We start from the raw sequence: 21,533 nt of genomic DNA on the forward strand, positions 1-21,533 counted from the left end.
GTTTTTACAGGTGTGTGATTCTGACAAAAATCAGATCTCATTTGATGGTGATTTTATGCTGAAATGTGAGAAATTCCAAAAGGCTCAGATACTTTTTCAGACCACTGTATTAGTCACAATTTTGCACAAATTTACTTACTATTTCCAAAAAAAAAAAAAAAAAAAAAAATGTATTTGAGGCAACCCAATTATTCGTTATTCTTCCAAATTCTTTCATCAACCCACTCCTTGGTTGCCAATGAAGGCGATATACGTCCAATCCATTTGAACTGGAAGGTCTGGTAGCAAATGAGTTCCTGTTGTCTATATTGGCAAAAAAAAAAAAAAAAAAAAAGTATTTTGGCAAAGCACTAGAACGAATGAAAAAAAAAGAAAAGTCACATAAAGTACTGATACCTTAAAAAAATCTTGGAGGACTTTTTATGTGTGACGTCAGTCACTCATGTTTATTTCCCTGAACACACGGGGTCGTGGTCTACATCCGCTGCACAAACAAACCAGCCAGGCGGGTTCATTCGGCTTTTCCACTTCGGCCGTGTGTCCTCTTTTCTCCTCTACATCTCGGCTAAGAAGATCAGGGGCTTCATGGGACTGACTTCGAGTGAGTGGATGTAGTAGCTCCTCAGCACCCCGTTGCTAAACACACAAGCTCCACTACCTGAGATACCTCCTTATTTGGCTTACCACCACTGGACTTGTTTTCCTGTGTGGAAATTAAGTTCACTGTCCAGAGAAGAGAGGCTCAAAAAGGGAATATTGAAGGTAGGCCAGCTGCCTTATAATCCAGCTCTTTTAATCACGATATTTGTGTTTTTGACAGCTCCGTGTTATTAGAAGGCTAACACTGCTGGCTAACATTAGCCAGCCATGTTTACATCAACGTTCGGGTTTTGCTTATGGCAGGTTTTGCCTTTTTATGACAGATTCAAGGCGGTGGGTGTGTCTCTTATTGAGAGTCATATTTTAATCACCAATGGAGCACTTTGGTAAACAAAAGACATGTAGACGAACAGGTTAATATAGTTATCAAACAAAACGGAGGAGATTCAGTATCGTCTTTCATCGTCCTCTAAACGTTATGTTCAACCTTTGTTGTGAGAAAAGCGAACCAGTGACATGAAGATCAAACGCTCGGTAGTCTTCAAAGTCCTTCATGGATTTTTAGATGGGTAGTTTGACGGGAGTTCACTGAAATTAGAGATGCTTTGACCGTCTTTACAAGAATATCTCAACCGTTGAAGTGAAAACCCTCAGAAAACATGCAAATACTTCTTTGAAATGGAATAAAATCATTTCTAGATGCTTAGTAAATGCTTGGAATGATGGAAGACTTATGCTCGTGGTGTCTGGATATTCTTGTACCTTCATACTATACACTTTATTGCTGTAATAACTAAGTTTAAATGAAAAAAAAGATGATCTGCAACGGTACACCATAGATGGATGATGACGGTAGACTCAATCCTCTCCTGTCACTGTGATTCTTAGTAGGATAAAGATGATGGAAAAGAAATCAGAACAAGTGAAGCACTTTAACATTATGTATCATTGACACGTTCACATTTGTTTGTCTCATGCCAGAATGTTTAAGATAAAGATTCAAGTTTTGTGTTCTTAGATTGGAACAAAAGGTTTTGATGGTGTGTAGGGTGAAAAAATTGGACAATGGCGACTAAAGCACTTTCATATCTTTGCTTTTTAGTAAATGAACGACCAGCTCATGTTTTATGCTACCCGTAGCTCGTGCTTAACTGTAACGCTATGTCATATATGCTTCTGCTCGCCTTCTGGAAGCGGTAAATAATGGATGGATGAATGGAAAATGGTTGTTTTCTGTAGCAGTATTGTACAGTGTATAATTCATAATTTCAGTTTTTTTGTGAATACCTTTAATTGCATGGCATCATAATATTACCTTGTTTACGTGTACTTTTACCTGATACACACATGTACATAATGCTGTCAAATTACTGATTTCAACAAAAAACAGCAACAGCACAAAAGAAAACTATTTGCAGTGAATAATGATTGTTGGTGACCTGGATTTACTCTTCAATGCAGGAAACCTCGGAATTACTCCACCAGAAGCCATTAGCAATATTTTATTATTATCTTGTGGTCTATGCACTGCTAATGTACCAGGCATAGAGTATATCTAATAGTCTATGACTAATTGTTATGTAGGGTCAGAATGGAGTGCTTGCCAGCAGAGACACTGCTGATTCAGTCCCATTTAAGTTTATGATTAAAAATAACTAGGGCTGTGAAACGATTAAAATTTTTAATCGAGTTAATCACAGTTTAAAAATTAGTTAATCGTAATTAATCCCAATTCAAACACTCTCTAAAATATGCCATATTTTTCTGTAAATTATTGTTGGAATGGAAAGATAAGACGACGGATATATACATTCAACATACTGTACATAAGTACTGTAATTGTTTATTATAACAATAAATCCACAAGATGACATTAACATTATTAACATTCATTCTGTGAAAGGGATCCACGGATAGAAAGACTTGAAATTCTTTAAAGATAAATGTGAGTTTGTATATTATGACTAAATATTGCCATCTAGTGTATTTTTCGAGCTAAAGGAAATGTTTGAATAGAGTTTTACCAAAGTCTTGAGTATTATTTTGCATTGCTATTTTGATTGGGAATGCCAGTTCTCTTTGTATTGCTTTTCTTTTTGTGAACATAATTTTTTTGAAGGATAGCAATATTATTTTTGTTGTGCTTTCAGTAAATGATACTGTAGCGACTTAACTGTTCTGCCCAAATGCATGATGGGAAGTTGGGCAACCATGACTGTCAGTGGTGGCTGCGTTGTGTTCAATACAGGGTATTGAGAAAAAGATCATCTCCTGTCTTTCTACCCCATGTCGCTCGCCACAATAGATATAATTGTTATAGAAGAGATGCTAAAGATTTTACCAATAAATAGCGCGGCCCCAGTGAATGCCTGTGTCCACTCCACTTGCTTGTCTCTGCCTCTAAACTCTCAATATACATAAAACTGCGCCATTGTAGTCTGTTCGCGACAATGCGTGGGTGGGTCGTTCCGCACATGTGTTAAATGCGTTAAATATTTTAATGTGATTAATTAAAAAAATTAATAACTCCCATTAACGCGATAAATTTGATAGCCCTAAACATAACATTTATCCATTTTTTTAAAATACTGAATTCGAACCCCTAACTTTAGAACTTTGAGGTCAGTGTGCTAACCTCTTGGTTGCTGTGACGTCCATCATTAAAAAATTAATTAATTAATTTTAAAAAAAAACAACAACAACAACCTTAAAGCAACACTAGGGAACTTTTCACCCTTTATAAAATATTTTCATAACATTTGTGATGATATTTCGACTGACAACTAAATGAATGACACCTGTGTTACGGCCTGAGGGGGTCGGTATCGCTTTCACTGGCACTAATTAACTTTGAGGAGGGTGGCAGGAACCCTGCCACATAAAAACTGTTTTACTGCATACATGACTTCCCCTTTCTTAATTCATTGATATTGTTTAGCCACATCTGGATTCATTACCTCATCACTATTCATCCTTCACACAGAAACAGAAATGTCGTTCAATCTAACTGCAGGCGACTGGGAAATCAGGATTTTATGACACTGTGCTAGTTCTCATGGGAAATGCAGTCTTCCTAAAGGCAAAACACTAGTGCTTTTGTCAACCTGCACCACTAAAATCGACCCAAATTGAAAGCTCCTTAGTGTTGTTTTAAAGCAACACCTAGTATAAATAACATTCATGTGAAAGACAGTTGCACAAAGTATTTAACTATAGAAATTGCACATTTCCTAGATGTCTGATAATGGAGAAAATAATATTTAAGGACAAAAGAATGACACAGCTTACAAGCTTACAAACATTGTCTGACAAATGTGACGTGTGTGCAGTACAGCACCTTAACACTGATACACTCAAAACAGGTAAAAAGTAGCGGAAAAAAAATAGGTCCATACACAATCTGGGATACGCGCATTTGATTGGCTAAAATAGTACTGGTATTTAAAAATGTCTGAAAATGGCTACTTTGGTAAATATAGGCTTTTATTTATGTTTTTCTCCATTGGTTTATCTCCACTATTCCACTAAGAAAAATTGAATTACCGTATGTCCTTTCACTTTATTAAACAAGGTTCTTTCCACTGGGGTGCACATGGTCAAGGTTTTGTCTATCCCTTTATTATTAAAAAAAATATATAATCAAAATGAAATAACAATATCAAAACCTTTTCTTGAACCCTGAATAGAAGTCCTAGAAATAGTCTGGCTTTTGCCAAAAGCCAGCTTGATACATTCCCTGTCACACCATATAGAATAATGCGATATACACTTCTGTAGTCTGTGGGGAAAAAAATAAAAAATCCTAACTATCTCAAATCAAGTTTCATCTGAAATTATAAAATATAATAAATACATTGAATTGATTCATTAAATATATTAATTTTTTACATTGTAGTGTCGTAGTAATTGCTAAGGTGTACTGAGGCGTGCTGCACGTCTTGTTTCCTGATTAGTGCAACAATTCCCAACCAATCCTGGATTTTTAAAATAGTATAAAATGCATCAGGTAGGGCATCTGGCGCTCACACGCCAGAAGAAGACAGACAGCTACGCAGCATCTGAGCGAGACAGAGAGAAACACGGCTGCGAACCTACGTTCATTGTTTATGCTTGTAATATATCTACAGAGGCAACGCCTGTGTGTATCATATTTTCTGTTGTTGCTATGTGTTTTCCACCCGCGATCGGACACTTAGAGCCAGTTGTGTGGTTGTTTGAACGATGTGCTAATGCTAGCGAACGCATGCTAACCGTTTGTGTCATTTCTGTAATAGCAGCTAATTATCATTTATTTACGTTGATGCGAACCTGTTTGGTATCAAGGACGAAATTGATTTGTATTATTTCTATTTTTAGTTTCACTCTTCAATTGATGGTGTCATAATGACGGCCAAAATAAAGTCAGCAAATTATACGGACGTCCAGCATCGTCATTTGGGAGTTTAGCTCGCTGTATAGCAAGGACCGAGCCGTAGCGTTCTGGTGAGGACAGTATATTCGCATTTCGTTGTTCATGCATCATGTAACATTATCATACTGTACACTTATTCAACATGTTGTTCTCTATTGTATTTTTATTAGGGCTGTCAAACGATTAAAATTTTTAATCGAGTTAATTACAGCTTAAAAATTAATTAATCGCAATTCAAACCATCTATAAAATATGCCATATTTTTCTGTAAATTATATATATATTCTGTAAAATAAATTGTTGGAATGGAAAGATAAAACAAGATGGATATATACATTCAACATACGGTACATAAGGACTGTAGTGGGCATTTCCCTCTACTGTCATTTAAATCTGTCTATGCTGTCCTCACTCCGAAGCGTCTACTTTTTCCAAAGCTAGACAGCTAGTGAACGACGCCTTAATAATTAGACTTCTTCCATTTTCATCTGATTTATTAATCAAATGGCCTCAAACCATTGTCCTCTTTAGACCGTCGTAAAACTACAAAATAAAAGTACACAAGCATTGCATTAGCAACAACGTTAGCTTAGCACGCTATACAGGTTCACTAAACATAAACAAAAAGCGTCTCATACAAAAAATAGAACATTTCGCTTACTAACATAATATGTACATTCTTTACAACAACCATACTTACGGACAAATCTTGTCCAAGGATCATATAAGCACAACATTATCAGCCCGAGACGTCGTGCAGCCATAATGAAGTCGCAAGAAAATAATAAACCATGTCACAAAGCGACCACAAGAGTTCGCTGTTGGACAGCAAAAAAAGCCTTGCTGTAAAACTTAACAAAAGGCAGAATACTTTCTGAGCGGGACATGTGCATTAATTGCGTCAAATATTTTAACGTGATTAATTTAAAAAATTAATTACCGCGCGTTAACGCGATAATTTTGACAGCCCTAATTTTTATATTAAATTGCCTTCCAAGATGACATATCTGTTCTATGTGTTGGATTTTATCAAGTAAATTTCCCCCCAAAATGCGACTTGAACTCCAGTGCGACTAATACTAGTACTGTATTGGCCCGAATATAAGACGATGTTTATTGCATTGAAATAAGACTGAAAAAGAGTGGGTCGTCTTATATTCGCGGTCTAGACATCATAACCATTCACGACGCTAGATGGCGCCTATATCATTGAAGCGATGTTCTGTCATGATAGAGCTCAGCTACTCTCAAGTTTAACCAGTTTGCATTATTTTATTGCAATGTTTTTCCTTATTCAGATTTGTTTCAAGACTACTGTTACAGTTAGACTTCACTTTGATGGTTAATGCAGTTATTGCAATTTTGTTGTTTTATCACAATAGATTGGTTTATTTACATTTCAAAAACCAGAAACCATTCATTTACGAATGTTAGTGCACTTTAGTTTACAAATTTAAATGTTCAGATATTAAGATTTGAATGAGGCAAAATAACATGCTTTTTCTCTCAAATATATTGTTATACTCATTTTTAATTATTTTCTGTATAAAAATTAATTTGGTGTTAAAAAAGTCTTTTTTCAAACTTGAGTCTTGAAAAAGAAGTGGTCATCTTATAATCAGGGCCGTCTTACATTCGGGCCAATATGGTATATGTTTTTTTCCCTCTTCTTTGGGCATTTTGTGGCTGGTGCGACTTATACTCAGATGCGACTTACCGTAATTTCCCGAATATAACGCGCACTTTTTTTCCCCAAAATCAACTTGTAAACTCATGGTGCGCATTATAAATGGGTACATGGATGGAGACAGAAATATATATGTATTACATATATATATATATAAACCGATTTTTTTTCATTGACACGGCCACGTTGTGTTGAAGAAACGTATGCGGCGACCCGTTGCCGACCATTACGGTACGTGACGTCACCATTTTGTTTCGGTAATACTTCACTCTAATCGGCCGAATGATTTCGTCTGTGTTAAATTCTGCTTTTTTCACTCTTCATAATGCACAGAATTTAGTTTCTTGAACTCATTTGAGTCGACGTTTATTGCAGCTCCGCAATTCGGACCATAACAAATGTAAGGACACACACTTCCTGTGTCCGTCAACTATATCGGTCCCACGTGAAACTCAAACCCAAATTACAATAGTTCCTTTGGTTACTGTCGTGTTGACAGTGATGAGCTCTCACGGATTTCCGACTTACGTTCTGACTTTCATTTTACCGTATCAATCCATGGAAGAAACATTTATTCATCATGAGGAAACGAGCAAGTTATACACCAGCCTTTAAAAGAAAAGTCACATCCGTTTTGTTTTCTCCTAGATTCTGGTAAGTTGGAGAAATTGTCAAATCATATTATTACCGTAAATATTGTCAGTTTACGATAATGTTTTGAACTACCAATGTGCTATGCTTGTGCTGTGTTTCACCAGTCAGTAAAATGACATCTCTGTATCTGTACACGAGCTCTGTTTTCTTGTATTCTTCTATTTATTGGTGCTAAAATTAGGGTGCGCGTTATAAACGGGTACAATAATTTTCCCTAGATTTTACAAGTAAATTTGGGGTGCGCATTATACACGGGTGCGCCTTATATTCGGGAAATTACGGTATATTCCGAAAAATACGGTAATCATCCCTGACAAAGGCTTTATGCCATACCGTCATGTTACACTGGTTGATGTTGCCTTGACTGTGTAGTCATTGTTTGGGGAGAGGATATAATACATACAGGACATAATATGTTCAGTTTGTAGAAGTGACAAAAACATTAATAGCATTCCTTGATGTAGGTGGCTGGGGTCAAGCTTGTATTTGCTTGCTGTGTCATCATTGCACGTCTGTGCGCATTGGACAGTGCACAGGGAGGGCGTTGTGTCTTTGCCAGTTGACCGAGTAATACGCAACAAAAAGGCTGTTGTTGAAAAATCATGTGACTGTGTTACTGTGTGTGTTGGTTCCTCCCCTGTCATGTGATGAGGGCAGGGCTATATGGAAAGCTGCTCTTTCCAACACCGCATGCATACAGCGTAGGCAGAGTGAGGAGATGGAGGGATGTGTGGTGGACAGAGGAAGGTTTGGAAAGACTGACACACTTTGGGAAGGAGAGAGCGTTTACAGAGAGACTCCTCATCTGTTTTGTAAGTATATATGGCCTTTCAGTTTTTCTTGCTGTAACCATAATGTTGTCCTGTGAGCAAGACTCTGCCACACTGCAGCTGTGTAAAACAAGACGATAATTAAAGTTGTTTGATAATTAACATATTTCTGTTCTTTATTTTCATAAAGGTAAATAGTAGTTAACTGAGCGAAGAGAGCACATTTCATAAAGTGTTTATATTCTAAAACAAGCAAGAAGACAATGGTTGAATGAATAAATGCTTTACTGCACATTGAAATACTTGTGAAAATATGATCTGTTTGAGCTGAGAAATTAGGTTTGGAACCATTGTACTTGCAGCTGTCAAGCAGGTTCCATAATACTTGAATCAATGCAACCTGCAAGTCCTGCCTGAATTACTGGTCCCTTAGCCATTTGTAGTGTTCTTTGTACTTGAACTCCGCATGTTTAGTTTTCATCGGATAACCATGTAGCACCGCCAGTCACATGAACCTTATTTTCTTTATAGTCTGAAATCATCGTGAAATGTAAAGTACTACTTTCACCAGATGGCACTCTGACAATTCTTTCCCCATCCCCTAAAGATATTTATTTGCTCGAGACTAAACTGGGCAGGTTCCACTCAGAACAGGCCTCGCCTTGACCAACTAAAGAAGTTGAGTGCACATGCGTAGCGTCCAATTCAGAGGAATAGATGTATGAGTGCCATCACCATTGCTGCAGTGCTTGAAGGGGTCTCCACCTCTCAGTAATTCTTAGATCATGTGCTCCACACATTATCACTACATAGATGTCTTCCTAGAAGAAAGTCTCTTCAAAAGATAAAAATCAATAAATGCCCACAAACAGAAGACAAGCAGACAAAAAAAAAACATGGATTACTGGACCCATGTCTTGTGGTCAGATGAGAGCAAGTTAGAATTTTGTGTAGGGTTCACATGGTGACGAGTACAGAGGCAAGTGTGTCTTTCCTAAAGTCCAGCATGGTGGTGGGAATATCATGGTCTTGACCTACACAGTGCTGGCAGTAGGTAATGTGAAAATCGGGCCACAGGACAATGTTCTTAAGTAGATACTAACCCCTTTTAAAATGCTGGGATTTCGTGATGCAAGAAAAATGAGACCAAGATTTTTTCGACCAACAATGGGATTTACCGCAAAACCTGTGTAACTAAATTGGTTCGGGGGATCGTTTTCAAATCAATCCTGTGCTGGCCGATCTGCGACTTCAGGAAAAAATTGATTTCTGTTGCTGCTCAATAGTAATAACTTGAATTATTTATGTAAATATTGCAGTCTGTATAAATGAAAGTAATACTAAAGCACAATGATCATTATGCACAATATAACATGATATGACGTTTCAAACAAAAACAGTTTGTATATGAATGTTGAAACGCTTAATCAAGATAATATTTGGGGTATATATTTGTTTTAAAAAAGAACGTAACCTCTTAAGGACCTGACATCACTTTTTGTAATATTTCTACACACATAGAATGTATTTATTCTTAGATTTCATAGTATTTAACTCAGGAGTGCTTGGTTTTTTGCTGCAAAATATTTTTTTCAAGGAGATGACCTCTTTGGGGGTGGGGTGGCTAGAAAGCAATGTATGTTGCGAGCTACTAGCTTGTTAGCTTTGCTGCACTGTTAGCTGTTGATTGACCATGCACAGTGACTAGGGATGGGAATTGATACGATTTTTACGATTCCGATTCCATTATCGATATTGTTTAACGATTCGATTATTTATCGATTTTCTTATCCATTCTAATTTCGGGAAAAAGAAGCCTCAATGTTAACTGTGGCAATAAGTTTTACTGAAACATTTTTCTAATAGAAATAAAAAGAATATTGGTATATTTTGGCATATAGGTTGTTGTTCTGCCTTTGGCAATGTCCCCAAACGTTTTCCTGAGAGGGCCACATAACTTTTCCCTTCTCTGATGAGAGGCCGGGGTCAGTTTGTATCAGAAAAAGTGTGACGATTGCAGGAGTGCGTAAATGTAAAAAATTATTGTTTTTCAGAAAGCCACAATCAAATAACCCTTTGTGGATTTTTCATGGAGCAAAAGTAAATATAATAAAAATATATAATAATAATAAATAATAATAGCACTATTAGTTGAATAGATAATAACCAAATAACCCTTTCTGAGTTATTCACTGAAGAAGGTCAGGAAATAAATAACACTACTGAGGGAGAAAAAAAAAAAAAAAATTCAAAATGCTTTCTGGAATTGTTCAGGGGGCCGGACCAAATATGGAGCTGCGGGCCGTAGTTTGGGGACCCCTGTTTTTATTTACCAGTATATTGAAATGCATGCCTTTTAGTTTTTATGGTACTGTTCCGCTCAAGTGGTGGCGCCCTTGCGCTGCCTCACGCGAAGAAGAAGAAATGCGCATCCAAGCGAGTGAGCGAGTTAGTGAGAAAGGGAAACACTGCCACAAGCCTTGGTTCTTTGTTAATGTTTGTAAAATATCTACAGAGCCAACGCCTGTATGTATCATCTTCTTTGTTGTTGTTGTATGTTTCCACTCGCGATCAGACACTTAAATCCAGTTGTGTAGTGGTTTAAACGATGTGCTAATGCTAGTGAATGCATGCTAACTGTTTGTTATTACTGTGTTAGCAACTAATCATCGCTGATTTACGTTGATGCAAACCTGTTTGTTATTGGGGATGAAATTGATTTGTTTCATTTCTATTTTTAGTTTCAAGTGATGGTTGAATAAAGTCAGCAAATTATACCAACGTCTTCTGCATCGTCATTTGGGATTTTAGCTAGCTGCATAGCCAGGACTGAGCCTTAGCGTCTCGGTGAGGACGTGAAGTGAAGATACGCTTTCGAGCGTTCGGACCTACGTGCTGTCATTGTTATGTTTACGGCGGCAATGCTCATGCTTAACTATCGTAACCTTTCATTTTCACCCTTTTTCCTGGTGAAGTGTAGCCAAACTTTGGAGCGAGTGGTTCTTGGCGCCATGCTAGTTTGCTGCGTCTGGACAACAAGACACGTCACGACGAAATATGCGTCTTTAGGGATCGTTAAAGGGATCGTTAAGGCTTTTTCATTATGATGTCGAGGCCTCGAAACACTCGGAACCGGTTCCGAATTGGAATCGGATTTCGATCCCCATCCCTAACAGTGACCTATTTGTGGAACAAAAAAATAAATAAATTCAGACATCATTTGACTGGCTGCCCTCTGAATCAAGTGATGGTGTAGATGATAGTCTTATGTCTTTTTTTTCTTATTCTATTCAATACAATTATTTATTCTTGTTGAGTCGTATGGCACCTGCAAAGGCCAAATGCAATATTGCACAACAAACAAAATGTGACTAACCCTTAAGGTCCGGAGCCTTTTTGGGGGGGCTTGGGGCGGGGGTGGGCATCTACAGAGCGCAGCAGCAATATTGCAAACAAAACAAAACAAACAAACAAAACATAATTGAGGCCATTTTTGGCCTTATTTATTCATTTATTTATTTATTTATTTTTAATGTGGCTATCTAACCACACTAGCGTTGCAATCGTCTGGTAGATTGCGATTGGCGTAACGAGCACCCCTGATTTAACTCATTGCTCGCCACTGACGGCAATAACATGCAATTCATTCCAACTTGGGGGACTGGCTGTAAATGCTCATGTCTCTGTGCTACTAACAGTCCGATTTGACTGAAAGCGATCTGCCAACCTCTCCCAGGCAAAATGGATTGGCCGTCTAGCGCCATCAATGGCAGCCAATAAAATCAATGAGTGCCCTGTAAAGGGTTGAGGGTATAATGGTTTGTTTGTCAATAAATCTGAATCCAGAAATGCACTATGAGCACACTCCAGTGCACCTTGCACTGTCTGGAAACGTGAATTGTTGTTGGAACGTGCTGTTTGGATGCTCAGAACACGATACTCTGGGAGTGTTAGAGCATATGCTGGCTGCTCTGACTGTGGAGACTGTGTGTGACGGAGCTGAACTATATTTCTTTATAAATAAAGAGTTTATTAGACATTTGTCTGTGTTTTCGGTCACAACTCTAATTCCAGTGAAGTTGGGACGTTATGTAAAACAAATAAAAAATGAATGGAAAGATTTACAAATCAATCCTTCAGAAAATGAAGAAGAAGAAAATTAAGTTAGGACTTCTTTGGAACATTCCACCGGTGGGCAGGTAAATTCGAAACGTAGAAAGTTACGCTTAGCTATAAAAGGAACTTCCCGAAAGTCTCAGTTATTCAGAACTCTTTAAACTGATTAACTTTGTTTTTGCTTATAAAGTTTTTAGGCATTTCATCAATTATGGCCCATAAAATCATCAAACGATACTGAGGATCGGGACAAATCTTTCTCGAAGGACAAAAGCATTGAATGCTAGTGACCATCGATCCCTCAGCAAGAGGCCGCCGTGTATTAAAATGAAGCACACATACCTAAAAAAAGAATGGGTGTTATGGATTATACTGTATCCATCCGGATTCCCCTTAACCTTTGTCTTGTGAGCGCTAACAAATGGCTGGCATGCATAATCGAGATACGAATCTCCTTCATTTGCACAGTTGAGTGTAAGAGTGTCAGCTGTGCATTATAAATAAATGAACAGGATTCCCCCATCCGAGTGGGTAGCATGTAGGGCTGCACAATATATCGTTTGAATATCGCCATCGCGATGTGCACATCCGCAATGGTCCTATCGCAGGATATGCAACTGTTATTTTTTGAATGCGTAAACTTTTGGTTTGCTTCATAAAAGCAGCAAGCGTGCAGAGACATGGCTTCCTGTGTCCTTCTTATAAACAGCAACCTTCATCATTCACAGATAAACTCCCTTAGCCATATTTTGCAGTTCTGTAATTTTTTGCACTTTCAGTTCTTAAAAACGTGAATAATAAATAATACAATTAAAGTATAAATTGAGGCCTTAAATCTATAATTGAAGCCTTAAATCTATAATGCAACAATAAAAATATACAGAAACTAAGATAACATTTTTATAATAAAGAATATATATGATCAATTGTTTAGAAAATATAAAATAAATATCCTTGGTCGCAGTTATAGTGAATTCTTCTCCTATCGTGAAAGGTTTCAATTTGGTTCGCCAAAAGGTATGATGCTCTCAGTGCATTCGCTTTTGTTGCTTAGTTTGCTAGCTTTTAGCCATATATTTTGCAGAATGGACTTGGTAGTAGTAGGCTCCTCTTCTGGCTCAGCAGGCGGCCTTTTCCCGGTTAAAAAAAAAAAAAAGCAGTCCAAAGTAGGCGTGAACGATATTGGATAAAACTATTGTTGCAAACTATTGTATTGCGATTTATATATGTTTGTGTACTGTATACATATAAATATATATATATATATATATATATGTTTATTTTAAGAATTTTTCATTAGATGACTTGAATAGCTGTTTGGAAAGACTTGGGATGACTCACTGTGACCACAGTGTGCAGTGATACCTCGTTTTTCATGATTAATGGGGACCAGAAACTGCCGCGATAAGTGAAAAAGTGTGAAGTAGTTTTTTGGGGGTGTTCAATGTATTTATTCAGATTGTTTTTATGTGTGTGTGCGCTCAAGGTATTGATTTAGATATAATATTGGAAAGGGATAGATATAATACATGTTTTTTCACTTTTTTCCCCCAAAGTATGATTTTTTAAAAAATGTATATGGCGGAAAACACAGACAAGACTGAAAAGCAGTTTCTGCTCTTGCACTCCTCTTTCAAAGAAACTGCTGTATTTTAAGCCAAAACAACTGTTGTGTTTGATAGAACAATATATCTATATGCTGTCATAGCAGATTCATGGCGCATTAAATCCCCGAACTATTTTTTTATTTGTCCATTTTACCCTGGAAACCCCCTTTTACAGACGTAGCGCAACCGCTTTTGTTTCAACCCAGCCATTAAACGAAAGTAATTAATTATATTTATTATTCAAAATGTCTGTCATTTTTAGCTTAGAATCATTTATTGATGTCTAATATTTTGTTTTAAAAAAAACGACTTAAAAAAATTATTCACTCGCATATTTTAAACTTTTAAACAAATGACGTCACAATGTAAAAAATAGTGTCTGTAAAAAAAGTCACGTATATATACCTCATAACTATCGCTTAATTTTTTTTTGTTGTTGTTACTGTCGCATTTTCTCCGATATGTTAGATGATAATCGATCCAAACAAAGAAAAATTGAAAAAAAAATTGAAAAGGGTAAATATATGAAAAATGAAAAAGAAAATCTTGACCACTCCTTGATGTCTGCGATTTCTGCATCGCGACCCTTGTTATATTACGATGTTTCACCCAAAAAAATCCCCCCACAAAATCCAGCTGTGGCCATTCACAGCTGTGTCTAGACACTCAGTGATACATGCTACATGGAGTTTTTGGATCAAAACAAGGTAAGTACGCGATAATATCTCGTTAAAATCATGGCGTTTGTAATTCTGCTCTCGCGTGCTCATATCTCCAGATAGGATTTTGCTGTTAAAAAAAAATAAATGCCCTCCTGTTAAAATTTTTTCTTCTCCCGGAAAATTGAGATTTTAAGCTTTCCAATGATGTTTCACACATGCATATCGGACAATTTTGAAAGTTGGCCAAATTGGGGGTCTCAGAGCGGAACTTCAAGTCACCTGTGTTTTCCGCCATGTATATTATAATAAATGTTTTTTAAGCACTTCAAGTGGAATAATTATGATTAGTTCTAAACATAACTGTCCCACTGAATCATTTTTAAACAAGAATAAAGTACTATCGTTGAAAAATACTCCTCAGGATCACTTCTGGCGTTTATTGCCACGACACAACACGTCCGGCTGCCTCGAACATCTCCACACAAACATTCATTCCAGCCCGCACTTCCTTGCCGCAGTAACTATTTAACAAGTTAAACGATGATTGACATACCATTTGCCGCCACCACACACAGTCATGGTTGCACCACTTCCCATCATGCATTTGGGCAGAACAGTTAAGTCGCTACAGTATCATTTACTGAAAGCTCAACAAATACACTAGATGGCAATATTTAGTCACAATATACACTCACATTGATCCTGTAAGAATTACAAGTCTTTCTATCCGTGTATCCCTTTGTAAGAATTACAAGTCTTTCTATCCGTGTATCCCTTTCACAGAAAGAATGTTAATGCCATCTTGTGGATTTATTGTTGTAATAAACAAATACAGTTCTTACGTACAGTATGGTGAATGTATATATCTGTCTTGTCTTATCTTTCCATTCCAACAATAATTTACAGAAAAATATGGCATATTTTAGAGATGGTTTGAATTGCGATTAATTACGATTAATTAATTTTTAAGCTGTGATTAACTCGATTAAAAATTGTAATTGTTTGACAGCCGTAGTTTTGACATAAAGAGGACTGATAACCACTACAACAAGTAGTTGTTTGTGCTGATAGCTGTTAGCCCTAAATTAGTCAGTACAGTCATACACCATAGGGACTTTTAAGAAGACTTCCACTGTAAGAATAGACTGTATAATAAACTGTATTTTTTTCTTCTTTTTAAACGCGGTGAATTTTTTATTAATTTATTCATTTATTTATTTTATGTTTTTTGTACGTGACTTTCACATGAGTGTTATTTATACTATCTGTTGTCTGTCCATTTAATGAATTACTAATGTTGTCATTGAAAGGTATTTGTCAAAAGGGTTATGCAATCAGCTGTTATTATGTTGCGCTTTTTGCACAAACAAAAAGAATTAATGCAATTCCTTATCGAAAGTCCTGATCTACAATATGTTATTGTCTGCATAGTTTAGAGTCCTTTGTTGTATATCCCTCAGAATGACGCATAACAGGAACTGAGGGCTCAGTGAGTCTTTTCACTGTTTCTATGGCTCCAGCCTGACTTTGATTGATTTACCTTTGGACGCTATGTTTGAGAGAATGACTTTGCTTTCTAGCAGTACAGTTTTCCTGTAATGGCTGACCAGCACTTCCTGCTAGAAAAAGCCAAAAGGAAGGAACCACAACATGTCTTGAACTAAAAGCTATGCTGTAGTTGGATTATCTTGACCACTGTAGATAACTCTTTAATTTATGTAAAACACAATTGATTATTATAGTAATTATATCAATCCATGACAAATGTTAGTGTCTTCTCTTTCCAGGGACTATCTATAACTGCAGCTGTGGAAGTCACCAAGTGGAGGTGCCGTGGGGAGTCATAGGCTGGGACTGGCTATCACTGAAGAGCATGAGCCATGACCTCAGTTGTACTGGTTGACAGTAGTGGAACAGTGGTGGAATATGCAACAGCTGTGGAAGACCCACAGCAGGTTAGTTCAGGGAAAACAATAAAAAAACAACAACAACAAAAACGCACACACACACAGAACAACTATTTGCTCACCGTCTCGTTTAGTGTAATGTTTCTGACCATCTTGCATACATCTTGCCCCGCCAGGACAATGAGTTTGATGTGGACCTGGAGGCAGAGGAAGAAGTTGAGGGTGAATTTGAAGTTGAAGAGGTAGAGGATGGAAGAGAGGCTGAGAACTACCACACTGTCATTGTGGATGAGGCTCCTGATGCCATCTTAACTGGAGAGACTGGTCACACAGCCCAGGTTGTGATGTATGGCGGCGAAATGTACATAATGCAGGAAGTGAGCAATGAGCTGGATATGGAGTCAGAAAAGGAAGCAGGTGAGATATGTTTTCTTTCGTATTAGGCCAAAATTCACGTCTTATCATTGCAACAGAACTTTATATTATTATTATTTTTTATTATCTCATGATGTAAAATACGGTGGCATGAATATTTTTGGGCTTGTCAAGGGTGCCAACCAGTTTCATGCCACTTAAATGGGAGACTGATGGAAGAATATAGTGCTTTGACAAGCAAAGGTTTGGACATCCTTGATATTCCCAAATTACTGGCTATAGACCCTACCCACGTGACGTCACAACTCCTTCCTCCTGACTGGTGCCGCCCAATTGTCCGTCAACACATCATGTTTCCCTGTTACGGCTACGTACATTCCTCCTATTTACGACGTGTTTTTCTGCTCGTTAACATTAATAATCAAAATGGTGAAGGCGTGTGTGGCGGTCGGTTGCAATAACAGAGAAGATAGACGGAGAAGACGGAGAGACTTGAAGTTCTACCGGATTCCGAGAGACCCGGAGAGAAGAGAGCGAGATGGCTGCTGCAATTCGACGAGAAAACTGGGCTCCAAACGATTACCACAGATTATGTAGTAGTCATTTTATATCTGGTAAGATGCATTTAATATATACAGTGCCTTGCAAAAGTATTCGGCCCCCTTGAATCTTGCAACCTTTCGCCACATTTCAGGCTTCAAACATAAAGATATGAAATTTAATTTTTTTGTCAAGAATCAACAACAAGTGGGACACAATCGTGAAGTGGAAAAACATTTATTGGATAATTTAAACTTTTTTAACAAATAAAAAACTGAAAAGTGGGGCGTGCAATATTATTCAGCCCCTTTACTTTCAGTGCAGCAAACTCACTCCAGAAGTTCAGTGAGGATCTCTGAATGATCCAATGTTGTCCTAAATGACCGATGATGATAAATAGAATCCACCTGTGTGTAATCAAGTCTCTGTATAAATGCACCTGCTCTGTGATAGTCTCAGGGTTCTGTTTAAAGTGCAGAGAGCATTATGAAAACCAAGGAACACACCAGGCAGGTCCGAGATACTGTTGTGGAGAAGTTTAAAGCCGGATTTGGATACAAAAAGATTTCCCAAGCTTTAAACATCTCAAGGAGCACTGTGCAAGCCATCATATTGAAATGGAAGGAGCATCAGACCACTGCAAATCTGCCAAGACCCGGCCGTCCTTCCAAACTTTCTTCTCAAACAAGGAGAAAACTGATCAGAGATGCAGCCAAGAGGCCCATGATCACTCTGGATGAACTGCAGAGATCTACAGCTGAGGTGGGAGAGTCTGTCCATAGGACAACAATCAGTCGTACACTGCACAAATCTGGCCTTTATGGAAGAGTGGCAAGAAGAAAGCCATTTCTCAAAGATAGCCATAAAAAGTCTCGTTTAAAGTTTGCCACAAGCCACCTGGGAGACACACCAAACATGTGGAAGAAGGTGCTCTGGTCAGATGAAACCAAAATTGAACGTTTTGGCCACAATGCAAAACGATATGTTTGGCGTAAAAGCAACACAGCTCATCACCCTGAACGCACCATCCCCACTGTCAAACATGGTGGTGGTAGCATCATGGTTTGGGCCTGCTTTTCTTCAGCAGGGACAGGGAAGATGGTTAAAATTGATGGGAAGATGGATGCAGCCAAATACAGGAACATTCTGGAAGAAAATCTGTTGGTATCTGCACAAGACCTGAGACTGGGACGGAGATTTATCTTCCAACAGGACAATTATCCAAAACATAAAGCCAAATCTACAATGGAATGGTTCAAAAATAAACGTATCCAGGTGTTAGAATGGCCAAGTCAAAGTCCAGACCTGAATCCAATCGAGAATCTGTGGAAAGAGCTGAAGACTGCTGTTCACAAACACTCTCCATCCAACCTCACTGAGCTCGAGCTGTTTTGCAAGGAAGAATGGGCAAGAATGTCAGTCTCTCGATGTGCAAAACTGATAGAAACATACCCCAAGCGACTTGCAGCTGTAATTGGAGCAAAAGGTGGCGCTACAAAGTATTAACGCATGGGGGCCGAATAATATTGCACGCCCCACTTTTCAGTTTTTTATTTGTTAAAAAAGTTTAAATTATCCAATAAATTTTGTTCCACTTCACGATTGTGTCCCACTTGTTGTTGATTCGTGACAAAAAATTAAAATTTTATATCTTTGTTTGAAGCCTGAAATGTGGCGAAAGGTTGCAAGGTTCAAGGGGGCCGAATACTTTTGCAAGGCACTGTATTTAGAGGGTTTTGGGCTGACAACCACAATTAAGATCATTGCTAGGCTAATCGCCGACAACATACACGTATGTATGTAGTGAGAGTGCTATCGCTAAACCATATAAACATTAAAAGCCCTAACTCCATTGACAAACGACATGAAATACATTAGACTTGACAGTGGATGTTAGCAATAACAAAAGATTTTGAATTGAAAATTTCGTAACTCACCTTTCCAAGCACAAGATAGATTCCTGCCGAATTTTCGTGGACGAGGACCTGTTTCACCCAACCAGCAACGAAGTATTTATAAGCCTCCAAGCTCTTAAAGTTTTTCAAACTTTCGTGAGAATAGGCTGATTTTGTGTGGACAAGATAGTTGTACAGTTCAGGGTAGCTAGCAGATGTCAGGCAAATACGGCGGAGACAGCGGGTCGAAAAACATCGATTTAGGCATCAAATATGGATCTGGCGAATGGATAAACTGAAGCTTTTCCACATAACGCCTTTTATGCAACGCATCAAGTGAGTTTACGGCATCCGAAAGCACCGAGTCTTCCATGAAATGCATTATAAATTGCTCGATCAATTGAGACCATTGATAATACAGACACAAAATGACGGACAAGTGGGCGGAACCATACAGCGAGCACGTGATTTTGTGACGTCGGTGGGTAGGGTCTATATAATAATACTCATCATTTATAGACCCTTTCAGGGACATGTACCCATAAATTTAACATTATGTACTTTCTCGACACCATTCCTATCATTTCTCCACAATAGCAAAATTTTTTAGAATGCCCGGATGAAGGTCTCTAAATTTCACTATTTTGTTCTTTTTGTTCTTGTTTGGGAGGACAAAAACAAAAATTATTCGTGGACGGACCTGAATGAATTTTATAGGTATATTCTAGGGATGTACTGTATATGCATCCATTGTCAGACCCCGAATTACTTTTTCTTCCCTGATTGTAGACTTATTGTTGCCTGTAGATTTGAGTCGGCCAGTAGAGGGAGTGGAGGGGCAGGTTTGGATGATTTTTAACTTGTTAAATAATAGCGATTATCCACAACTAAGTTTGACCTTCGGTAGAAACAGCTGAATGCTTCCCAACTTAGTCTAGAATTTGAAACCTGCACAATAAAAGGCAAAAATGTATTCACTTCAGTGAAAAAGTAATTTTAGACTACAGGCAACAATGCTTCATCAAATAAAAGGTATTGAAGGAATGTGATGTCACCCTGACAAGTGGGCGTTTCTGTACCTGTTGCTGTCACATCTTTAAAAAAAAAAAAAAAAAAAAAAAAAAAAAAAAAAAAAAGGAAAAACAAATGTCATTTATGCCGCCCAACTTTTTTAGAGGTTTAGGGTTAGGTCATTTGGAGCACCCTTATTTTGGAGCTCAAACTTGCACTACTTATGTGGTGGTGAACTGACAAAGAGTACTTGTAATTTTGAGGTGCAAATTAACTTTTACTGGTAATTCGAAAATCTTTGAATAATCATGAATCTCCTTAAAGTACAACTGCAATATTGGCACCTTGGAGTAATGCAATGACTTTGCAATATGTACTAAAAAATACAAGGGACATCATTCTTAGACATTCATTTTTTTGTTGGTTTTAATTAATTTATTTAAGTTGACACTTTTTTTTTTTAAGTCAAAACCTAAAGTTTTACTTTGCAGCTTCCTCAGTCTTGTCATATTTTACACACACATTGTTTCATGGTTCTCTTTAATTGCTTTAGCTTCTTACTGTACTAAATACAGTACAGTACGCCCATTTTGAAATTATATATTTCTGTACGCCGATCATTTGGATCACCAATATACACTGCCATCTTGTGGGCAAAGTACCCCCTCTTTTTTTGTTTTTGTTTTTTTGTTATTACCCTTTAGTTGAGCTATGGCATTCAAATGCCCAGACTTGAATTTGCTCTGAATGTTCTCTCTGTCCAAGTGTGGGTTTTCATATAACCTGGGTTCCTTCAACATTACCAAAACTTGCATGTTAGTTTACTTGAAGACTATTATTCATTATTCATAGTTGTAAATATGATCACAAATGGTTGTTTTATGTTCCCTACGATTGGCTGGCGACCAGTTCAGTATATACCGTTTCTTGTCTAATGTTAAATTAAAAAGGTGATTGAGGAAAAAGCAGTAAGTAAATGAATGGACCTACTGTGAAAAACGGCATGGATATGAAATTGTAACTAGTTTCTCAAATTTGGCCACAACAAAAGATTCTGCATGACATCGCAGAGGTGGCTGTAGCTCAGGAGTGTTAAAGTCGACATTTAGTTCAGAGGCAACACACACAAAATCTAAGAATCATGGTCAATCTACTTAATTTCAACATCCATCTGAAGTTCTGAATACCTAAACTTATCACAGCTGTGCAAACTAAAGTGGAAATATATGAGTAGTCTTAGCTAAACAGCAAGTTCAGGTTGGCGAGTAGCACACTAGTTCATTGTGACTGTCTAAATT

The 21,533-nt window shown here is 37.6% G+C and overlaps 1 protein-coding gene across 2 annotated transcripts in view; it reads left to right on the forward strand.

Moving 5' to 3' along the window:
- Window positions 1-437: 437 nt before the first annotated feature.
- Window positions 438-21,533, forward strand: part of elf2b (E74-like factor 2b (ets domain transcription factor)) — a 37,578-nt gene continuing 16,482 nt past the window's right edge. Inside the window, exons 1-4 of one of the 2 annotated variants that reach the window (XM_057843638.1) lie at window positions 438-762; window positions 8,010-8,164; window positions 16,295-16,462; window positions 16,591-16,831. In XM_057843638.1, the coding sequence (XP_057699621.1) occupies window positions 16,388-16,462; window positions 16,591-16,831 (316 nt within the window). In that variant the 5' untranslated portion in view covers window positions 438-762; window positions 8,010-8,164; window positions 16,295-16,387. The remainder of the gene's footprint in view (window positions 763-8,009; window positions 8,165-16,294; window positions 16,463-16,590; window positions 16,832-21,533) is intronic. The other variant, XM_057843639.1, reaches the window with a different exon arrangement.

This window comes from Corythoichthys intestinalis, chromosome 8 (assembly GCF_030265065.1).
Source record: "Corythoichthys intestinalis isolate RoL2023-P3 chromosome 8, ASM3026506v1, whole genome shotgun sequence".
Classification (NCBI taxonomy): Eukaryota; Metazoa; Chordata; class Actinopteri; order Syngnathiformes; family Syngnathidae; genus Corythoichthys; species Corythoichthys intestinalis.